Here is a 21,211-nt window from a genome sequence, read left to right on the forward strand (position 1 = left end):
TTTCTTCTCAAACTACATTAGCCAATAGGTCTAGCGAGGAAACTCTAAAAGATGCAAGGATATTGACTCACCCATTAAATCTGTGAAGAAAGAACTCACAAATCACTATAAGATTAGACCAAATGGAATATAGCGTTAGCTTTCTCACCTCTCGGGCATACATAAGCGTAGAAAAATTAGCTAAGGCTCCCGCTTATACATTTATCATAAATACACCTCAAAGCCAATCCAGTTATCTGTATCATTCTGCTCTATTTTCAATATTTAGAGAGCTCATCATAATTAGAACAATCTTACACTGGCCGTCAATCTGACCAAAACCCTCCAACTTTATCCGAGTTTGAAACCAACAATGCCAACCTATACATTATATTAATAATTATATTTGCTCTAGTATCTATCTCAAATTTTTCATATAAAGTGCGCTGAAATATCCATTTATCTAATTCTCCACATTTCAAGTTTACTACTAAACGATATATGCATGCAGTTGGAAGAAAATTAACCTAAATTGCATGTTCAAACCATAAATTTCATTAGTAGGACATATGGATCTAATATCTCAAAATGTCACGACCCAATTCTCCCTCCGTAAGACGTCGTGACGGCACCTAGTCTCTACGACTAGATAAGCCTAACAAAATGTGGAAATAACAAAATGGAAGTAAAACTTAACAACTAACTGCAACAGATAACTAAATAACTGGTAACAATGCTGCTTGGCATGTACAATAACCATCACTCCAGTAATACACAGTATTCCCAAAATCCGGAACATCATAAGTCACAAGCTACAGAAGGAAACTAGTATCTCTATATACTAGAGTCTAATAAAAGAAGTACGGAAGGTAAATGATACAAGAGAGAATAGAAGGGGACTCCGAGGTCTGCGGATGCGACATGTGTACCTTGAAGTCTCCGTACAACAAGCACTCTCAGCTAATTGCGGGGCTAATAAGAAGTACCTCGATCTGCACATAAAACATGCGCATAAGAGTAGCGTACACCATAACGGTACCCAGTAAGTGGCAAGCCTAACCTCGGTCGAGTAGTGACGAGGTCAGGTCAGGCCTACTGGTAAATAATACATAAGGCAGGAGAATATATAGTATAATAAGAGACTAGAATTTAGCAAAAGGAAACATAACAAAGCAACAATACAACACATGGGTAAACAATAGGAGATCTCCAGAGATACCGTCTCGTAGTCCCAAAGTAAATAAGTAAGGAAATCTCCCAAGGTACCGCCTCGTAGTCTCAAAAGTAAATGTGCAGGGAGTCCCGAGGTACCGCCTCGTAATCTCAAAAGTAAATATGCAGGAAGAGCTCCCGAGGTACCGCCTCGTAATCTTAAAGGTAAACACACAACTCAAACTGATAAATACAACAGTAACAATAAAATTTCTACAGTTATACTGATAAGGAACAAGAAAAAGTAGGAAATCAACTAGGCATACTTCACAGAGTTCAAATAAGCAGTTAAAGCACGTAGACATGCGATAGTAGACTAAACATGATAACTAAACATATTGGAATAACTCAATTAAGAATGAAAACGGACTAATACTCATTTAAACGGTATAACTCAAATTAAACGAAAAACAGGTTGCTACTCAGTATTAGGTTTTATAACAAATAGCTTGTGTACGTACTCGTCACCTCACGTACACGACACTCACGTATCACAACAGTACCAAATCCTAAGGGGATTTCCCCCCACACAAGGTTAGGCAAGCCATTTACCTCGAACCAAGCTCAATCAATCGGTAACAATGCCTTTTTCACGAATATCCGACTCTAAATGGCCCAAATCTAGCCAAAATCAATTACGTACCATAAACACAACTAAAAGAAATTAATCTAATTAATTAAATCAAAGCTAAAAGCAAGAAATTAGAAAATTGCCCCAAAAAGTCGATTTGGGCCCATGTATCGGAATCGGGTAAAAGTCACATAATATGAACACATATTCACTCACGAGCCTGGTTATGTAATTTGTTTTGGAATCCGACTTCAATTTGAGGTCTGAATCCAAATTTCACAAAAATTCCTAATTCTACCCAAAAACCCCCCAATTTCCAATATGAAAACACAAGATTTTTGGTTGAAATCTTAGAAAATGTAGTGAAAGATTGAAAGAAACTAGTTTAGAATCACTTACCAATTATTTGGGGGAAGAAAAGTTCTTTGAAAAATCGCCTCTAGGGTTTCTTGTTTTGAAAATTTGAGAGAATGAACCAAAATCTCGTCTAAGTCCCATTTTCATCAATTGGAGATGTCGCATTTGCGACCTGGGGTTCGCAATTGCGAACCCCCGCAAATGTAAAGACCTTCACATCTCTACTTTTATCGCAATTGCGATGACTTGTTCTCAATTGAGAACATTGATCTTCCGCATTTGCGACCAAATTGATCGCAAATGCGACCAAGCCTGCCCCAGCCCCACTTCGCAAATGCGAACTCTGGCCTCCCCGCAATTGCGACCTCTTGATTGCAAATGCGAACTCATGCTGACCCAGGTACTCTTCGCAAATGCGAGCCTGTCAGGATTGGGGAATGTTCGCAAATGCGAACACTGATCTTGCAATTGCGAGATCAGACACCAGTCACCAGAAATTGCAGAACCAGTTGAGCTTTCTAAGTCCAAAACACTCCGTAGCCTATCCGAAACTCACCCGAGCCCTCGGAGCTCCAAACCAAACATGCACACAAGTCTAAAATCATCATACGAACTTGTTCACACGATCAAATCGCCAAAATAACACCTAGAACTATGAATTGAACACCAAATCAAATAAAATTTTCAAGAAAACTTTGAAACTTCTATTTTCACAACCGAACGTCTGAATCACGTCAAACCAGCTCCGTTTCTCACCAAATTTGACAGACAAGTCATAAATATAATAGTGGATCTATACCGGGTTCCGAAACCAAAATACAGACCCGATATACAAAATTCAAACATTTCAAAGTCATTTAGCTTTTAACTTTCAAATTCCAACAAAGTGTGATAACTCGGGCAAAGGACTTCCGAATTCGATCCAGGCATACGCCCAAGTCCCAAATCACGATACGGGCCCACCGGGACTGTCAAAATACGAATCCAGATCCGTGTGCTCAAAACGTTATCCGAAGTCAACTCGAATGGATTTTAAGGCAAAGTTTCATATTTTCTCAGTTTTTAACATAAAAGCTTTACGGAAAAATACTCGGACTGCACACGCAAATCGAAAAAGCTAAAAATGAGGTCTTTAAGGCTTTAAAATGCATAATTAGGTTCTAAAACATAAGATGACCTATCAGATCATCACACAAAAAGTACGAAAGCATTTGACCGTCAAAAAGTATATACAATATATTTATCAACTCTATTTCCCGTGCAAAAGAAGCTCTCGAGCTAGCACTCAAAGAGGTCAATTCCGAAACATCATGCTTGTCATGAGCCCAAATCAGGAAAACACTTTCAGCAATTCCATTCTTCTCCCTGTAAATTCAGTTGATCACATCAATGCTAATACTATGTGCTCTACTCAAACCACTGATTGAATTAATCTGAGCTCAAATTTCACTAATTATAAATGGTTTGGGGGGGAGGGGGGCTAGCACTAGAGGTTATAGGTCTCTAACCAGAACTCATTTTTGATAACTGGGAAGTCCCCGAGGCAGGTGGCATATGTTTGTAAACTGTGTCCATTTTAGAGAAACGACGAAACATTAGTTCATTAAAAAAATAGAAAAATAATTTCGAGACCACAAGGTCTTTGTGTGTCCTTAAGGAATTTAATCCCCTCACAGTTGCGCAAGGTTTTGGATTAATTCCTCCCATAATAGAACGGGATAACTATTCTGTGATAGCGACACTACAAATCACAGAACTTCAACGAACTCAACTAACAGAGAAAATCACACTTGACATTTATGCTTATTTGAAAAAATAATGCAACAATGTAGAAATTAGGGGAGAAGTTTTTTAGATTTTGCATATATTAAAAATGAGGTCAAGCCATTAAATTTATAGATAATGAAAGGGTGGGATGAAAAGGTAAAATCCAAGAGGTGCCTCTTCCATTTCTCATTTGCACCCCTTACAGAAAAACCCAACAATCCCCAACATGAATGGGGAATGATCATATGTGAAGAAAACATGCACAAAACATTGTGTGATTCGCAAGTAAGGATTAATCTCATCTGAATAAGTAGGTTTCCCTTTGAACTTTCCGTAGTGAACTTATGTCGGATATACTCTGTCAATTGGTAGATTTGATATCTTTGAACCGTCAAACTTTGGTGTATACCTAGACAACCATAAGTCACACAATTAACCCTTAACCGTCTTTGGTTCTCACTGTTGTGTTCGTTTCAGCTATAAACACCGCATGGTTTCATAAGTGCATAGAGAATTGGCCTTACAGAACACTCTTTGAAGCAGCTAACACTTCACACTTACATAGGTGATTCCTAAACGTATTATCCCGTGGATACACTATTTGATATACCCCGTATCAAACTTAGAAACCATTAAAAAGCCTTAATGTTTTATCCTTGGTACTGAACATTGTCTCATCACGAGAATGGACCAAAAATAAATTTTATTTGACAATGTTGAACCGTCTTTAATGACTTTGTTTGGGCTCCTTAAACCTAGATCTTGGGATCTCCAGTCTTCTAGGTAGAGTTACCGCCACAATGACTTGTCCTCTGCCATAGTCTCATTCCCCTCGATGATCTTTCAACTACTTCTTTAGTTAGGCCTTTTATAAATGGATCCGACACATTATCGATTGGCTTCACATAGTCAATTATGATTACTCCCCTAAAGAGTAGTTGTCTAACTGTTATATGTCTTCGTCGTATACGACAAGATTTTCTGGTATACATAATGCTCCCAACCCTTCCTATTGCCGCTTGACCATCGCAATGTATGTATATAGGTGCCAATATTTTGGGCTAAGATAGAATTTCTTGAAAGAATTCGGGAGCCATTCAGTTTCTTAACCGGCCTTGTCTAAGGCTATAAATTCAGCCTTCATTGTAGAGCGGGCATTGTATGTTTATTTGGACGATTTTCAAGACACTGCTCCTCAACTGATTTAAAAGTATATCCACTTGTGAATTTAATTTAGGTTGATCCGGTGATCCAATTTGCATTACTATACCTCTTAATGACCGTACAATACTTATTATAGTACAATGTATAGTCATGGATATATTTAAAATATCCCAAAACTCATTTTATTGTCATGACAGTTCAATGCGAACTTCCTTATGTCGTAGAGTAATACGTCTCGACTTTCTATTGCATATCAGATTATTGACTACACTTAATCTACCAATAGTATATTATAACAACAGCTGGAATGATTAGCATCAGTTGTGGCCACAACCTTTTAATATATAACACATTTAGCAATCACTCCGCAATTTTTAACCATTTGAATGCTATTTATTCATACGTCTATATGATATGCAAATTATAGCACTTTCATTCATGAAACTAATCCAACTTGCAATGGATTTTTGTCATGTGCATCGGTTGGTTCACCTCATTATAGACCAACGTATTAATACATTCATTCATGAACGATCATGTTTATACAAAACATACCAACGCACCTTTCATGAAAAGTCACAGCCTTCCAGGTGACACCCTTTATAAGAGAGCTAAACATTATAAATGTTCAATAAAGAACAAATCATTTCTGGAAAGGTACGTAAACAACTTCGAATTTATAATTTTATCACTAGTCATCACTAAGACTGAACAAGTAATGAATTCATCGACTATCATATCAATATCTACTAAGGATTGGTGGGGTTCAAAAGTTATATCATTTAGACATTACGTCTAACATTGGCTTTTGTCATGCATAAGCTAAAAGCCCCCACATTTTAAATATTTCATCAACATATCATCCACATATAATGAAATAATGATTATATGATTTGAAGTATTCTTAACGTAAACACATTTGTTTACACTCATTAATTTTGAAATGATTTGACAATATTATTTGGTCAAATATCGCATGTCTTTGTTTGGATGTTCATTTTAGTCCGTAAAGTGACTTAACAAGTCGGCACACTTTTTTTTCCCTTCACGAACCACGAACCCTTCAGGTTATTCCATGTAAATTTCTTCCTCTAAATCTCAATTTAAGAAGGTTGTCTTCACATCCATTTGATGGATTCCAAGACCATACACCGTAGCCAATGCTACTAACATCCATATGTATGTCGGCATTTTCTGATTTATGAACCAGAAAATGATATGCCTTACTATTTGTTGCATATCCTATGAAAACGTAATCCTTCTAGTCTGATCTTTACCCTTTTGGGTTTAGGAACTTTGCACTTTAGCTAAGCACCCCCACACTATAAAATATTTAAGTTGGGCTTCCTTGCATTCCATTTTCATGTGGAATGGATTGCATCTTGCTATGGGGAACTCGACTAAGTATTCGGTTATCTGTAAGAATAACTTCCCCCACAAGTTCTGGGATAAACCAGAACTTATCAACAAGGCATTCATCATCTCCTTTAACGCTTTTATTCTTTCTTTCTGCAATTCCATTGCAGTGACAAAGGGATTGTCGTTTGATGAATAATACCATATTCCAAACGTATTTCTTCAAAAGGAGATTCACATTCACTGCCCCTATTACTTTGTAGATCCAACCATATGAACTCTTGTTTGTATCACGACAAAGCCAGAATTAATAAACGGTGAAGTTTTTAATCTTCAAACCGAATAATATCTGACCCATCTAGATTTAGTAAACAAAGAAGTTTTTAATCTTCAAACCAATCTGACACAACCATAATATTTTATATGGTGAAGTATTTAATTTTCACACCGAATAATATATTGGAGTAGAAATCACTAAGATTTTAATCTCCAAAACGAGTAGAAAGTCACGAAGACTTTAATCTCAATGAACGAGTAGAAAAATCATGCAGATTTTAATCTCGAAGCATGAGTAGAAAATCACGAAGATTAGTCTCCATAATAAGTAGAAAATCACAAGGATTTTAGTATCCAAAACAGGGATAGACAATCATAAATTCAAATGGCTTTCCAACTAAACCACTGTAACTCCTAGGCAATTCAATAGTTTGATATATTGTTCTCTTCTTTGATACATATAAATTTTCATCTTCATGATCTCAAAATTATTATTTTCAAGTATTCATGTAAGCTTAACTCATACTTACAACGTTAAATACTTCATTTATATGGTTTCATGCATGCAGGCTAACAAACTACATTCGACAAACCAATTTTATATGGTAAACATAATAATAAACTTTTCCTTAACAATATATTATCCTTGTCATAACCACATGCAAATATATAGTTTGAGATCACTATATAATAAACTTCTATCCTAAACCAAGATTTTATAAATTGCCAAAGGATAGGAAAAATGAGTAGAGTAAAGAAAGTAGAACCCGATTTTTATTCCTATAGGGCCATTTTGAATCATCACCTTCACAACGTTGGTCTCACCGTCACCAATTCTAACTTTCCTTCCATGAGTATTATTTGCTTTTGAAAATCAATTAAGTAGAATTTGGCAGGATTGTTGTGACAAATCCCTTTTGCTTATGAAACTCTTCTCTTGATAACAACACAAGGATTTGAATGGGCTTCAACTAAATTTTGATTAGTCACGCTAATTAATACCCTTCCAATGTGTCTCCTTACCGCCCCAATCTACTAGAACATTCGCAGTTTTATATATAACGATAGGGACATAGTGTTTGGTGATTTTGACAACAACGTGATCAACCCACATGTTGTGTTCGTTCTTTGCCGTTTTCCAAACCCATGGATTATGGAAAAAATGGAAGAAACAATGCATTCTCCAAATCCATAAATTTCCACAAATCATACATGTTGCCTTGGAGTAAATTTGATACCAAAATAGTTTCTTCCATTGAGTAGTCTTGAGAGTGAACCCTCAAAAAGTAAATACGCTATAACAAGATAGTAAATTGTTGATTCCAAAACCTTATTGGAGAGAGGAAGCACCGATTGGAAATTAGCCTATTTGCTGATGATGTAATTTTCAAATAAACCAAGGGAATATGTTGCTTATGCCTGAACCAATTTAAGGCCTTTGCATTTTCCAATATAAATTTAACCCGTCTAATTTGCATTTCAGGATTGACTTGCTTGTTATAACAGCAAGCAAACTTGAATTGTAGCCTAGACATAGCGAGCGGCAAACGTCCATGTAGCAGTCCATACGATTGCACCGTTTCACCGAGAAAGCCATCACCATATAACAGTGAGTACACACGAAGTAAATTCAATTATCTGTTACTTTCGTGTTCCATTTCTGTAATCGCCACAATACGAGTAACGCTTTCAATTCCCTTACGAACATACATTTAACTTTATCAGATTACATTAAATTCCTTAAGATTATTTGTAAATTGTGTCCAATTTAGAGAAGCGACGAAACATTAGTTCACTAAAACAAAATAGAAAAATAATTTTGAGCCCACAAGCTCTTTGTGTGTCCTTAAAGAATTTAATCCTCTCACCGTTGTCCAAGGTTTTGGATTAATTCCTCCCAGGATAGAACGTAATAACTATTCTGTGATAGCGGCACTACAAATCACAGAACTTCGGCGAACTCGACAAACGAAGCAAAGCACACTTGACATTTATGTTTATTTGGAAAAATAATGCAACATTTTTAGATTTTCCATATCTTAAAAATGAGGTCAAGCCTCTAAATTTATAGACAATGAAAGGGTGAGGTGAAAAGGTGCAATCAAAGAGGTGCCTCTTCCATTTCTCATTCACACCCCTTAAAGAAAAACCCAAGAGCATATGGTTTGAAACTTGGTGAATAATGGGGATCCCGCTCTATCCTTCTCCACCTAAATACAGGGCTTTTGCATGCGGAGGAGTTCTAACTTATGATATGCGCCTAACCCATATATCACAGCAAGTTACGCTCTTACCACTAGACAAAGCTTTGGTCCCTATGTATCTTCTTCACCTCAAAAAAAAAATCTCTAAACCCAAATCCCAAAGAAACTCCATTGTCCGCTTTAAAAGTCAATATCCATAACTTATTATATTTCATGTACTTCTGAAAATCCAAAAATCTCATCTAGAGCAAATCCTCAATGTTCTTAGCAAATCCTCTTTTCAGATAAATCACCTACTCAAAAGCTTATTGCGTATGTATCTTGTTTTTTTAAAAGTCACTCTTTATCTATCTTTAGATCTCATTTAGAATTGCCTCCTCAAAATATCTTTATAGCCCAGAGATAAATTAGGGTTAAGTATGACAGTTAACTAACTTAAACTATAGAATTACCATATTGTTGTCTAGTAAGCTTAATTGAATGAGAGTACCTTGTTGATCAGAAAGCACTGAGTCTAGCTCGGATACTGGAGCCACAATCATCTCCTTCACCTGAAATCAAAAGGAAAAGAAGCAAGGTTTATTTAGCTATCGTTAGATGTCATAATATTTTACTTCTCATTCAGTGGAGCCCGTTCCCATATGTCATGTAGTTTAATTGCAAATAAAGCATCAGAAAGAAAATGTTCGATGAAGTACTTCCTAAGGAAAGGTAACAACAACGACAACCCAGTATAATCCCACTAGTGGAGTTTAGGGAGGGTAGTTTGTACGCAGACATTACCCTTACCTTGGGGTAGAGAGGCTGTTTTCGATAGACCCTCGGCTCCCTCCCTCCAAGAACTTCCCACCTTGCTCTTGGGGTAACTCGAACTCACAACCTCTTGGTTGGACGTGGAGGGTGCTCACCATTAGAGCAACCCACTCTTGTCTTCCTAAGGAAAGGTAAATGCGTCATAAATATAGCACCAAGGAGGTGCTATCAAAAGTATTTACATATCAACCGAGAAACGAGATTACACATCAACTCAAAATATAAGAACTATTGCTAGTATGGCTGAATTGAATACAAAGGATAGAGAAGTAGGGATGAGAAGCTTAGACCAGAAAAGGGGGATGAGAGGACACAGAATTCTTCTTCACACTATGCATGTAGTTCCTTGCTAACTCCTAGCACCTTTTAACCAGTTCCCAATTTGCACCATTGATTTCCTTTCCAAGCCCACTAGCCTGGGTCCCAGATTAACCTGTGAAGACCTCCTAGCCCTGTTGCTTCTTCACGGGCCAATAGCTATTTGTGTTACATCCTTGTTGGTAGCCCATATTGGACTAGGGTCGATTCACAAAAGATTCTATAAGATCTATAGCTGCTTCAGCATCATTGACAAGTCTTATTTATACCAACTAAAAATAAAGTAAGCAATTCATTTGATCTTCTAAAAAGGAATTTTCTATCTTCCAAGCATCTATAATTTCTCTCCCTTCTTTACCATGTACCATATACATGCAGGAACAGTTTGCTCCACTTTTTTTTTGTCGTCCTCCCTCTAATGTTCCAGCATTTCAGCAGCTCACACATGCTTTGGGATAATCCATTTAAGTCCATCCATATTAAGAAACCATTGTCCGTCTGGCTTGCTTCTACATAAACAGCGTTTCAAACATAATTGAAAGTTGTGTTAAACATGCCTTCGAGTTACCAACCAACAGAAACATGCCACCATATAAGGGACATTTGATTCCATCAAGCACTTGTTCTCTGAATTCTTTGCACAAAACCAATGCAAATAAACACGCCTATATAAAGCAGAGATTAGCTCACCCTACCTGCAAATTAGGCTACTTGCTAACAATCCAAGCTGGAAACTCTTACTGCCCAAAGCCTAATACTTTGTTAGCTTAGACTGCCTTTGAATACATTCCTTGTTTTACTCGATGAGAGAACCAAAACTTCCCACCAATTGCTTGTTGGGCAGATGAACATTGTGGCCTCTCTTAAAGGTCTGACATTTTCTTTGAAGAATCTCACTCGTCTAATATGCAATATAATTTTTGTAGATGCTGGTGTATGGGCCAGTTTGTTCGCACCTCGACTATTCCATCGGGTACCTGCTACTGCCCACCAGCACGGTACCTAGTAACTCTTTCCACCAAGGCTTGGAAAGATGGAACGAAATCTCTTAGTGTTTTTGCCTCAGTTAAGATTTGAAACTGATGTTATGGTTCTACTCTCACTTCAATGAACACTAGGTCACACCCTTGGGTGCGTCTAATACGCAATATCATTTGATAAACTGAAAAGAGATGTCGAAGTTAGGAGAGGAAAAGATGGAGGTGTTTTTAAGATAATTTAAGAAGTGGCTTTTTATAATATAGCACATACATGAGAAATAAGTAAAAGAAACAGAAGCTAGAATCTGAGAAACTAAGGATAATCATATACAAAAAACCTTAATATATTTTTTCTTTAATAACATACTCGACATTGATAAGAAAATGTGTGCTTTTCTTTTTCTTTAAATAGCTTTTGTGAAATTCACAAGTAGTTGAATTACCACCTTTTTCTAGTTATATGCATGAATACTTCTGCTTAAATTCATTAAGGGGTCGTTTCGTTCAATTGTGGGATAGACAAGAATATTCATCCCATGGGATTAGTTATCCCACCTTCTACATGGGATAGCTAATCCCACCATTTTGGTATAAAATTTATCTGGGACTAACAGATACCTATAACTAAACATGAGATAAATACAATCCCAAATTTTATCCCAACATTAGTATCCTTATCTGGCAATCCAATGACCCCTAAAGGTATACACTGCATGTGGTGCCAGTTTTCCACCAAGTCAAATTACCTATTCAGGTTTGTGATTACATTTGATATATCCGGTGAAGATGAGACACCCTTATCTCTACCAGATATATCATTGCCAAGGAGCAACTTTGCTAAATTTTCCTTCATCAATGGCAAATCTAAATGGGAAAAGAAGAACAATATGTTATAGATAGAGAAGAACTAGAAAATGTTGTGTGTTTTTTATGTAAGATATAATGTGGAATCTCCTTCACGTATAAATAACTTAATTAATCTACATGAATTTACTTTGGAATACAAACAGGTACCAGAAGTTGTAAAGTATGACTTTTAGGCTTTTCAAATGAAATAATGAGAGAAAAAATAACAAAAAAGAAGAAAAAAGATAAATAGGATTCTTAGTTGATAGATGTGCTGCATCACCTTACTTGAGACCAAAATTATATAATATACTAGTAAATTTAAAGAGTTCGTTGAATATGAGTCGATTTTCCCGCAAGTTATACTTGCAAATGATATAAATTCTGTACTGGAGTTCATTGATCCAGTGTGTAATTGAGGTACAAAAACCAGCCAATAACATCGCTAGACAATTCCTCCTTGGTGTTGTTAAAAAGATTAGTTATCAAAAAGTTTCAGTTGGTTGTACCTCAATATAAAAGAATCAAAGCAACCAAGTCAATCAAATAAATGCGATAATGCAACAAAAGGCTAAACTGATAAAAAGCAAATATTAACATATAGTACGTAATTCTTATTGATCAGCTTTGCCAATGTAACAAATGCAAGTATAACGTCTTCTGATCTCGAGCACCATAACATCAGCATATGAAATTATCAAGCAAAATATTTTCTAGGTATATTGGTAGACAATGGTCCTTCTTAAGTGGAGATATAAGTGCGTGCACAATAGCACATGTTCGAAGGAGATAAATGTAGGGGGAATCAAATGAGAGAGTTAAAATTTACAAACTAAATATTCCCTTTTTATTGTTACTTTGCAAACTAAATATCATAAGCCTCGATCATCTATTAAACACAACAATAATCCACCAGCCAAGATTACAATGAAGGAGAATAAATAGATTAACTTAGCTTTAAACTGATAATACAATAAAAATAACAATTCAAAACAAACAATAAGTTGCAATCATGTTATTAGTGAAGGCATAACCCAAGTTGGTGGGCAAATAAGACTTACTGACAATCCAGGATAAAATGATTCAATTTTTCCATCTTCTATATTGTAAGTCCCCATATCTCTTCCAGCCCCTCCTTCCTCGTTTCTACCATATTCCAACCAATCATCAGTAAAATATATGTGATTAGGTTTGATTGCATATCGAGTAACAAGTAATAGTGCACCAGATAACTCAACTAGGTAGAACTGAACTGAAGGCAGTTTAAACATATCATCTTCCAGCTCAGCAAGCAAGCGTGTATGTACACTTGGTTGAGTAATGCTAGGCCCTGCAATATCATAAGCCCATACTTCGCCACAGTAACTCACGGAATAAAATTGGCCCTTACAAAAAATTATATTGCAGACTCCACCATCAGTAACAACGTCAATTTCCGTCCAATTAAGATCTCCGGGTCGCCAAAAATCCAAACAAGAACCTCCTCCATAATAGTGCACCAACAATGTATAATCTGATGTAAGAGATGGATTTGCAGATAAGATAGTTTTGTCTACGCAGTGCCAACGCTTTCCTTCACGTGCTCTTTCGAGATAATCCAGACCATGAAAAGACAGTAAATCTTTTCGGGAGGGAAGCTGTATTTTGATTCGAGAGAAAGGATGCAACAAGTTCATCTCCCCCGTATTATTTGCCACGGTGCAAAGCCATCCCTCGGATGGTAAACACTCTCGTCCTCCAGCTTCCGGGAGAAATATGCGTGAAACTTTCTTCTTGGAAAGAGAGTAAAATTCTTGATAATCGTCATCTTTGGCACCCAACATAAGCAATGGAACTTGGGGCGAAAGCACATCAAAATTTTGCTTTGAAGCAGCAGTTCGCCATGAGGTACAAACGGCACCAAAAGCAATGAAATCTTCAATCACTTTAACACGCTTTGCAATCTCAGTAATCAGATCGATGGGCAACTCTGCTCAGTTCGCCATAGTTTGAGGATGTGAGGCTTCTCTATTTCTAGGGCAAGGAAAAAGAACCACTTCCATAGCAAGACAAAAAGAACCTAAGGACATATATATAGGCGTGCAAGTAAGTTCCTATATTGACATGGATTTTGAATATCAATGACAAGCCCAAATTTTTTCTCATTTAGGAACTAGGAATTGGACTCGGCATGCAAGTAAATTCCTATATTGACAAGGATTTTGCTTATGACAAGACCAAAAAATTCGGAACTAGTTGGATTTGGACTTGTACAACTAGTAGGATAAAGTTCACGATTAGCCAATTTTAGAGTATGTATTGAAACAATAGCCCCAAGTTCAAAAGTGTTGCAAATTAACTATTTTTAACACGAAAATAAAATTTAAACAAAAATACCCGTAAAAATAACACAGACCAACTTTTTCTGCATTTTCTAAAATTCGCATCAATAATCCTCCACTATTTACATGGGCGGGTTATATCCCTTGGAAAGAAGAGATAAAACAAATATACAAAGTAAAACTTACCAACCTAGATTCGTATCATCGCCCGTTCGTCGCCGTCGATTATTCCGGTGAAGCCTCCCAATCGTCGGCAACTAGAACCGCCGATGATATCCAACAACTGCTTCAATTTTTATACCTATGTTTGTTGATTATTTTCATTCAGATATGTTAATACATGTTTGTTGAGGATTTGGTATTTGAAGGTAAGAATATTTGGGGGTTTAGAATTATCACATGACTTATTAATTATTTAACCTCAAAACAATTTCCAAAACTCCTTATCAGTCTTCGGCACCCTTGCTCATCCACCCCACCTAATCCCACCCCATACCCACCCCACCCCCTCTCTCAAAAAGGCTTTTTCTTTCAAATTTTATATTTTTTTTTCGTCACCACCCACCCTACACCCCCGAAAAATAAATTTACTTTTGTTTTGTAATTTCAAATTTCTACTTTTTCGTTTTTCAGCACCACCCACCCCACTGCCCCACCCCGTACAAAAAAAGGTTTTTCATTTACTTTTTTTTGTAATTTCAATTTTCTGGTGTTTGGTTTTTCTGCACCTCCCCCCGGGATTTTTTTTTATATATATTTTCAGTTTTAGTTTTTTCATCTTTCGATTTACACGTTCAAAATTTTACAAGTTCTAAAGTTATGAGTTCGGAGGCTTATGTGTTTGAAAGTTTACGAGTTTAGAAATTATAAAGTTTATGGGTTCGAAATTTCGCGGTTTCAAAAGCTTAGATTTATTGTATCTAAATTATTTATGAATACTCTTGAGAAGTTATTTTCCTTAATTTGTGTACCAAATACCGGAAAATGAATAAGATTACTACTTGTTTTCCAAGAAAACATTTTCTTGGAAAACATTTTCCATAATTTTCCATTATACCAAACACACACTAAATTTAAGCTTATAGCTTGTTTGGCCAAGCTTCTCAGCATGCCAAAAGTATTTTTTTTTTCTTCAAAAAAAGGCTTTTCCCCTCAATTTGAGGTGTTTTGCCAAATGTTTTTTGAAAAACAAAAGTGCTTTTAGCTAGAAGTAGAAACAGTTTTGAAGAACCAGAAAAAAATAGCTTCTCCCCAGAAACAGAAGCAGTTTTAACTTTTCTTCCTACCAAAAATATCCTTTGCAAAATACTATATATACCAAAGTAACCTTACTTAATTTAAACTATTAAGTAATTGTGATGACCCAAAAGGTCATCTTATGTCTTGAAACTCGATTCTGCGCTCTTAAGCCTTAAAATCTCATTTTCACCCTCCTCAATTTACATGCGCTATCCGGGCATGTTTCCGGAAATCTTTTATGTTAAAAACTAATAAAAATAAGAATTTTTTCCTTAAAAGTTGATTTTAGTTGACTTCGATCAATATTTTCGGTAAACGGGCCCGGATACGTATTTTGACGGTCACGCTGGGTACGTATCGAATTATGGGACCTGGCGTATGTGATGACCCAAAATGTCATCTTTAAATTTAATGATTAATTATGTGATTTAAGACCTCAAAAAGCACTATTTTTCATTACTCGACTTGCGTGCGCAGTTCGTTAAATTTTTCAGAAAGTTTTTATGTGAAAATGGATTAAAATATGAATTAGAACTTTAAAACTCAACTGAGTTGACTTTGGTCAATATTTTGAGCAAACGGACTCAGATCAGTATTTTGATAGTTCCGGTAGGTCTGTATCGTGAATTGGGATATAGGCGTATGCCCGGAATTAAATTCCGAGGTCCCTAGCCCGAGATATGGAATTTTGATAAAAAATTTAAAAGTTTAAGTTCAAATAGTGACTGGATGTCGAATTATGTACAAACGACCCCGGAATAGAATTTTGATGATTCCAACAAATTCGTATGGTGATTTTGGAATTAGGAGCGTGATCGAAAATTTACTTGGAAGTTCGTAGTGAAATTAGGTTTGAAATGCCGAAAGTTATATTTTTGGGAAGTTTGACTGAGGGGTTGACTTTTTGTTATCGGGGTCGAAATCTGATTCTGAAAATTTTCATAGCTCCGTTATGTCATTTATGACTTGCGTACAAAATTTGAGGGCAATCGAACTTGATTTGATAGGTTCTGGTGTTGTTTGTAGAAATTAAAAGTTTCAAAGTTCATTAGGCTTGAATCTATGTGTGATTCGTGTTTTTAGTATTGTTGGATATGATTTGAAGATTTGACTAAGTTCGTATGGTGTTTTAGGACTTATTGGTATGTTTGGTTGAGGTCTCGGGGGCCTCGGGTGTGTTTCGGATACTCAACGGGTCATTTTTGGACTTAGAGAAGTAGCAGATTTTCTGGTTTTTGTTGCAGAAGTTTGTTCTTCACGTTCGCGAAGAAGATCTCGCGTTCGCGAAGGTGTGGTCAGTGGAAGCATCGCGAACGCGAGGAGTATGACGCGTTCGCGAAGAGTGTTTTCTGAGTGTGAAGTTTTGTTCTTCGCGTTCGCGAAGGAGAGGACGCAAACGCGAAGGCATGGTCTGTGTGTGCATCGCGAACGCGTGAGTGGCGTCGCGTTCGCGAAGGAGAGCGAGGCAGCTGGGAACCCAGTCTTTTGTTCTACGCGTTCGCGAGATAAGGGACGCATTCGCGAAGGTTTGAGTTTGCAAAGCTTCGCATTCGCGAAGCATTGGTCGCGTTCGCGAAGAGGAAAGTTGGGCAGCACATTTTTGTGCTTCGCGAATACGAGGCAAGGGTCGCGTTCGCGAAGAAGAAACCACTAGCAAAATGTTTAAGTTCAGAAAATGGGACTTTGTCCCATTTTTCATTTTTAACGATTTGGAGCTCGGATTGTGGCGATGTTTGAGAGATTTTCAGAGAAAATGTTGGGGTAAGTGTTCTTAACTCAATCTTTGTTAGATTACCCGAATCTCTCACTCTTTTTAATAATTAATTGGTGATTTAAGTTGGAAAAATTCGAAAACCCTCTTGGATAAATTTGAGGATTTGAGGGTCGGACAGTTATTGGAATTTAGTCATTTTGGTATGGTTAGGCTCGTGTTTGAATGGGCGTTCATATTTCGTAACTTTTGTCGGATTCCGAGCCATTTTGAGTTAATTTCGGATTTTTATTGAAAAATATAGTATTTTCTTATAGAATTAATTCTATAATTTTTGTTGACTGTATCGATTTATTTATGGCTAGATACGAGTCGACCGGAATCGGAAAATCGAGGAAAAAATATATTACTTGGTTAAATTGGAGCAAGTCGTGGTAAGTGACTTATCTAACCTTATGGGGGGAAATTCCCCTAGGATTGGTATTAATTGTACACAGACTAAATGTAAAGGATTATGTGTTCAAATTATGAAGATCAATGTTACATATTAATTAAATTATTAAATCTTGTTTTATTCTCCATTTTTTATTTGATTTGTATACCTTAAATTTGCTTGATCTTTTCCTGCTAATTATTTTACCTGTTTAATTGAAACTTGGTTTCTTTTATACCGTGCATTATTTGAAGGTTGATTTTCTTTAAATTAAGTATTATTAATATGAAGTATTTGACATTTCTAAATTTGATATTGAAGCAACGTATTAAAGATTTTGAAATTTTATTTTCCTGAATTATTTATTCCTGAATATTTTCGTAAGATTTTTGGTACTTATTGTGATGGAGCCGTGAGATCTTAATTGTGGAAAAATATTATTGTTGGATTATTTTGGCATGAGCCGTGAGCTCTTTATTATTGAAAAATATTGTTGTAGATTTATTTTTGGAAAATTAAAATATTGGGCACTTGAGGTGTAAATTGTGATATATTGTAATATTGATACGCATGCGGTGGTATAAGGTCTAGGTATTGAAACGCATGCGGTGAGATAAGCGTGGTTTGATACGCGTGATTAGTAGGGGTGACTACTAGAAGTCATGCGGTGTGATAAGGGTGGCTAAAACGCGGGATGCTATTTCGAAAAAAAAATATTTTCTTTAAATAAATTGTGAAGGCTCCCGCGGTGATATAAGAAAATGAGATATTGTGAATTTATTTATGATTTGGGACTATGAGGCGGTACCTCGGTAGTGCCCTTGTTGATATTGATTTATGGCCATAGTTGCCTTCGATTAATTGTTGTGATTTTCATAAAGGTAAAAGGAAATTCTGTTTTGATTCCACGAGATATTATTTGTATTTATTTTGTGTCATTAAATGTGATATACTATTTGATTCATTTCCATAGTCATTTTATCTTATTAAATTGTTTAAATATTTTTCCATGTCATTATCTATTCTCCAGTAGCGCCTGACCTGACCTCGTCACTACTCTACTGAGGTTAGGCTTGACACTTACTGGGTACCGCTGTGGTGTACTCATACTATACTTCTGCATATCTTTTTGTGCAAATCCAGGTACATCTTACCAGTCTAAACGTCAGTGAAGTTACCTGCGCACGGAGACTTCGAGGTATATCTGCCAGCGTCCGCAGACTCTGGAGTCCCCTTCTATCATTTTATGTTGCTTCATTATTTTTCTTTAGACCTTGATTCATAGAAATATTGAGAATAAATTTTAGAAGCTTGTGATTTATTTCTACCCGGTTTTGGGAGTTGTAATTCATTGAATTGTAGTTTATTTATTTCAGATATTTATGATTATTCCGCATTGATAGGCTTACCTAGTCTTAGAGAGTAGGTGCCATCACGACCTCCTACGGAGGGAATTTGGGGTCGTGACAAGTTGGTATCAAAGCACTAGGTTCATAGGTGTTATGAGTCACAAGAAGGTTTAGTAGAGTCTTGCTGATCGGTACGGAGACGTCTGTACTTATCTTCGAGTGGCTATGGAACTGTTAGGAAATATTCATTTCTTTGATTCCTTATCGTGCACCTTTGTTGATTTCAAGGGTCTAAACAATTGTCCTTCTATTCTCTCACAGATGGTGAAGACATGCACAACTGGATATGATGATCATACACCCGCTCCCCCTGTTAGAGCCGCAAGAGGTCGGGGTCGGGCCAGAGGCCGAGAAAGACCACATGGTGCATCCAGAGCACCTGCACGAGCTGCTGCACCAGAGCAACCAGTAGCTCCAGTTGGAGAGCATGCATCTGAGACGCCTGTTACTACTCCTGCACTTCAGGAGACTCTTGCCTAGTTTTTGAGCATATTTGGCACTCTAGCTCAGGCAGGGTTAATTCCACTTGCTCCTGCCACATCTCAGACCGGGGAAGGAGCACAGACTCCTGCTGCTCGTACTCTAGAACCACGGGCCCAAGTTGACCATGCCCCAGAGGTTATACCAGTGCAGCTAGTTGTCCCAGTTCGGCCTGAGATTAGGACAACAATTTCAGAGGGAGGGCAGCTCTGGCTCGAGAGGTATAAGAAGTACCACCCTCCTACTTTCAGCGGTTTAGCTTCAGAGGATGCTCAGGGTTTTCTGAAGGAATGTCACTGTATCCTTCGTACTATGGGTATTGTGGATTCCAGTGGGGTTTCTTTCACGGCATTCCAGTTTAGAGGAGCAGCCTACCAGTAGTGGCGGGCATATGAGTTTGATAGTCCAGCTGAGGCAGCTTCACTTACTTGGACTCAATTTTCAGATATGTTCGTGAGGGAGTATGTTCCTCAGAGTCTTAGAGATTCTTGGCGCGCAGAGTTTGAATAGCTGCGACTGGGTTCTATGACCGTGTCAGAATATGCGGTCTGATTCAGTGATTTGGCTAGGCATGCACCAGCCTTAGTTGCCACTGTTCGAGAGCAGGTTTGCAGATTTATTGAGGGTCTTCACCTTAGTATCAGATGCAGTATGGCCCGAGAGCTAGATATGAACATCACATATCAACAGGTGGTGTCAATTGCTAGGAGATTGGAAGGTATGCAGAGTCGGGAGAGGGAAGAGAGGGAAGCTAAGAGACCCCGAGATTCTGGCACATATAATAATTCTCGTGTCCCAGTTGCAGCCCGTCATGGTAGAGGTTATGTGAGCCGCCCTATTCATTCAGCACTTCCAGCTTCCAGTGGTATTCCGACTACTCCCAGACCTCAGGTTCCATATTATGCACCACCAGTGTCTTTTGTACCTCCTGTACGGGGTGCTTTCAGTGGGTAGTCTAGTCGATCAGACCCGAGCCAGTCCCAGCAGCCACGTCCTCCGAGGGCTTGTTTTGAGTGTGGTGACACTCGTCATATTATGATAGATTGCCCCAGAATTAGGAGGGGTGCACCTCCACAGATTTCTCAAGCCCCACCTATTCCACAGGGTCCTCCGGCTTCTCAGGCCATGATTACTACACCAGTTGTCACTCCACCTGCACAGCCAGCTAGAGGTGGAGGTTGGGTAGGTAGAGATCGCCCTAGAGGGGGAAGCCAGGCCAGATATTATGCCCTTCCTCCTAGGACAAATGTTGTTGCATCCGATTATGTTATCACATGTATTTTTTCGGACTGTCATAAAGATACTTCAGCCTTATTTGATCTAGGCTCCACTTATTCTTATGTGTCATCTTATTTTGCCCCATATTTGGGCGTATCACGTGATTCCTTGAGTTCTTCTGTTTATGTATCTACACCCGTGGGTGAAGCTATTATTGTGGATCGTGTGTATCAGTCGTGTTTAATTGTTATCAATGGTTTTGAGACCAGAGCTGATTTATTATTGCTGAGCATGGTGGATTTCAATATTATTTTTGGCATGGACTGGTTGTCTCCCTATCACGCTATTCTTGATTGTTACGCCAAGACGGTGACATCGTCTATGCCAGGTCTACCGCGGCTAGAGTGGAGAGGCACCTCGGATCACGTTCCTAGCAGAGTTGTTTCATTTCTTAAAGCTCAACGAATGGTTGAGAAGGGGTATGATGCGTATCTGGCCTATGTGAAAGATGTTAGTATTGATACTCCTATTGTAGAGTCAGTTCCTGTAATAAGGGA

The 21,211-nt window shown here is 37.5% G+C and overlaps 1 protein-coding gene across 5 annotated transcripts; it reads right to left on the reverse strand.

The window, feature by feature from the left end:
- Positions 1–671: 671 nt before the first annotated feature.
- LOC104087593 (uncharacterized) lies at positions 672–14,589 on the reverse strand. 5 transcript variants are annotated; one of them, XR_011410674.1, is made up of 4 exons: positions 13,082–14,589; positions 12,905–12,989; positions 9,377–9,437; positions 672–971 (listed from the first exon to the last, which is right to left on the reverse strand). XR_011410674.1 is itself a non-coding variant. In XM_070182909.1 (4 exons), exons 2-4 carry the CDS (start codon positions 13,664–13,666, stop codon positions 952–954), a joined length of 843 nt encoding a protein of 280 aa, XP_070039010.1. In that variant the 5' UTR covers positions 13,667–13,856; positions 14,355–14,589; the 3' UTR covers positions 697–951. The 5 variants fall into 5 exon arrangements, 4 of the variants coding, with proteins under 4 accessions (XP_070039010.1, XP_070039007.1, XP_070039009.1 ...); XM_070182909.1 differs by having other exon boundaries at positions 697–971; positions 12,905–13,856; positions 14,355–14,589; XM_070182906.1 differs by having other exon boundaries at positions 697–971; positions 12,905–13,902; positions 14,355–14,589.
- Between the last annotated feature and the right edge of the window lie 6,622 nt (positions 14,590–21,211).

Source organism: Nicotiana tomentosiformis, chromosome 8 (genome assembly GCF_000390325.3).
Source record: "Nicotiana tomentosiformis chromosome 8, ASM39032v3, whole genome shotgun sequence".
Lineage (NCBI taxonomy): Eukaryota > Viridiplantae > Streptophyta > Magnoliopsida > Solanales > Solanaceae > Nicotiana > Nicotiana tomentosiformis.

Excerpts from the sequence above, each read along its gene's own strand:
- LOC104087593 (XM_070182909.1), bottom strand. The coding sequence starts at position 13,666 with ATGTTGGGTGCCAAAGATGACGATTATCAAGAATTTTACTCTCTTTCC. Across the intron at positions 9,438-12,904 it reads CATTTTATCCTGGATTGTCA|GTGAAGGAGATGATTGTGGC; the intron begins GTAAGTCTTATT and ends TTTTGATTTCAG. Across the intron at positions 972-9,376 it reads AGTGCTTTCTGATCAACAAG|ATCGAGGTACTTCTTATTAG; the intron begins GTACTCTCATTC and ends TTTTATGTGCAG.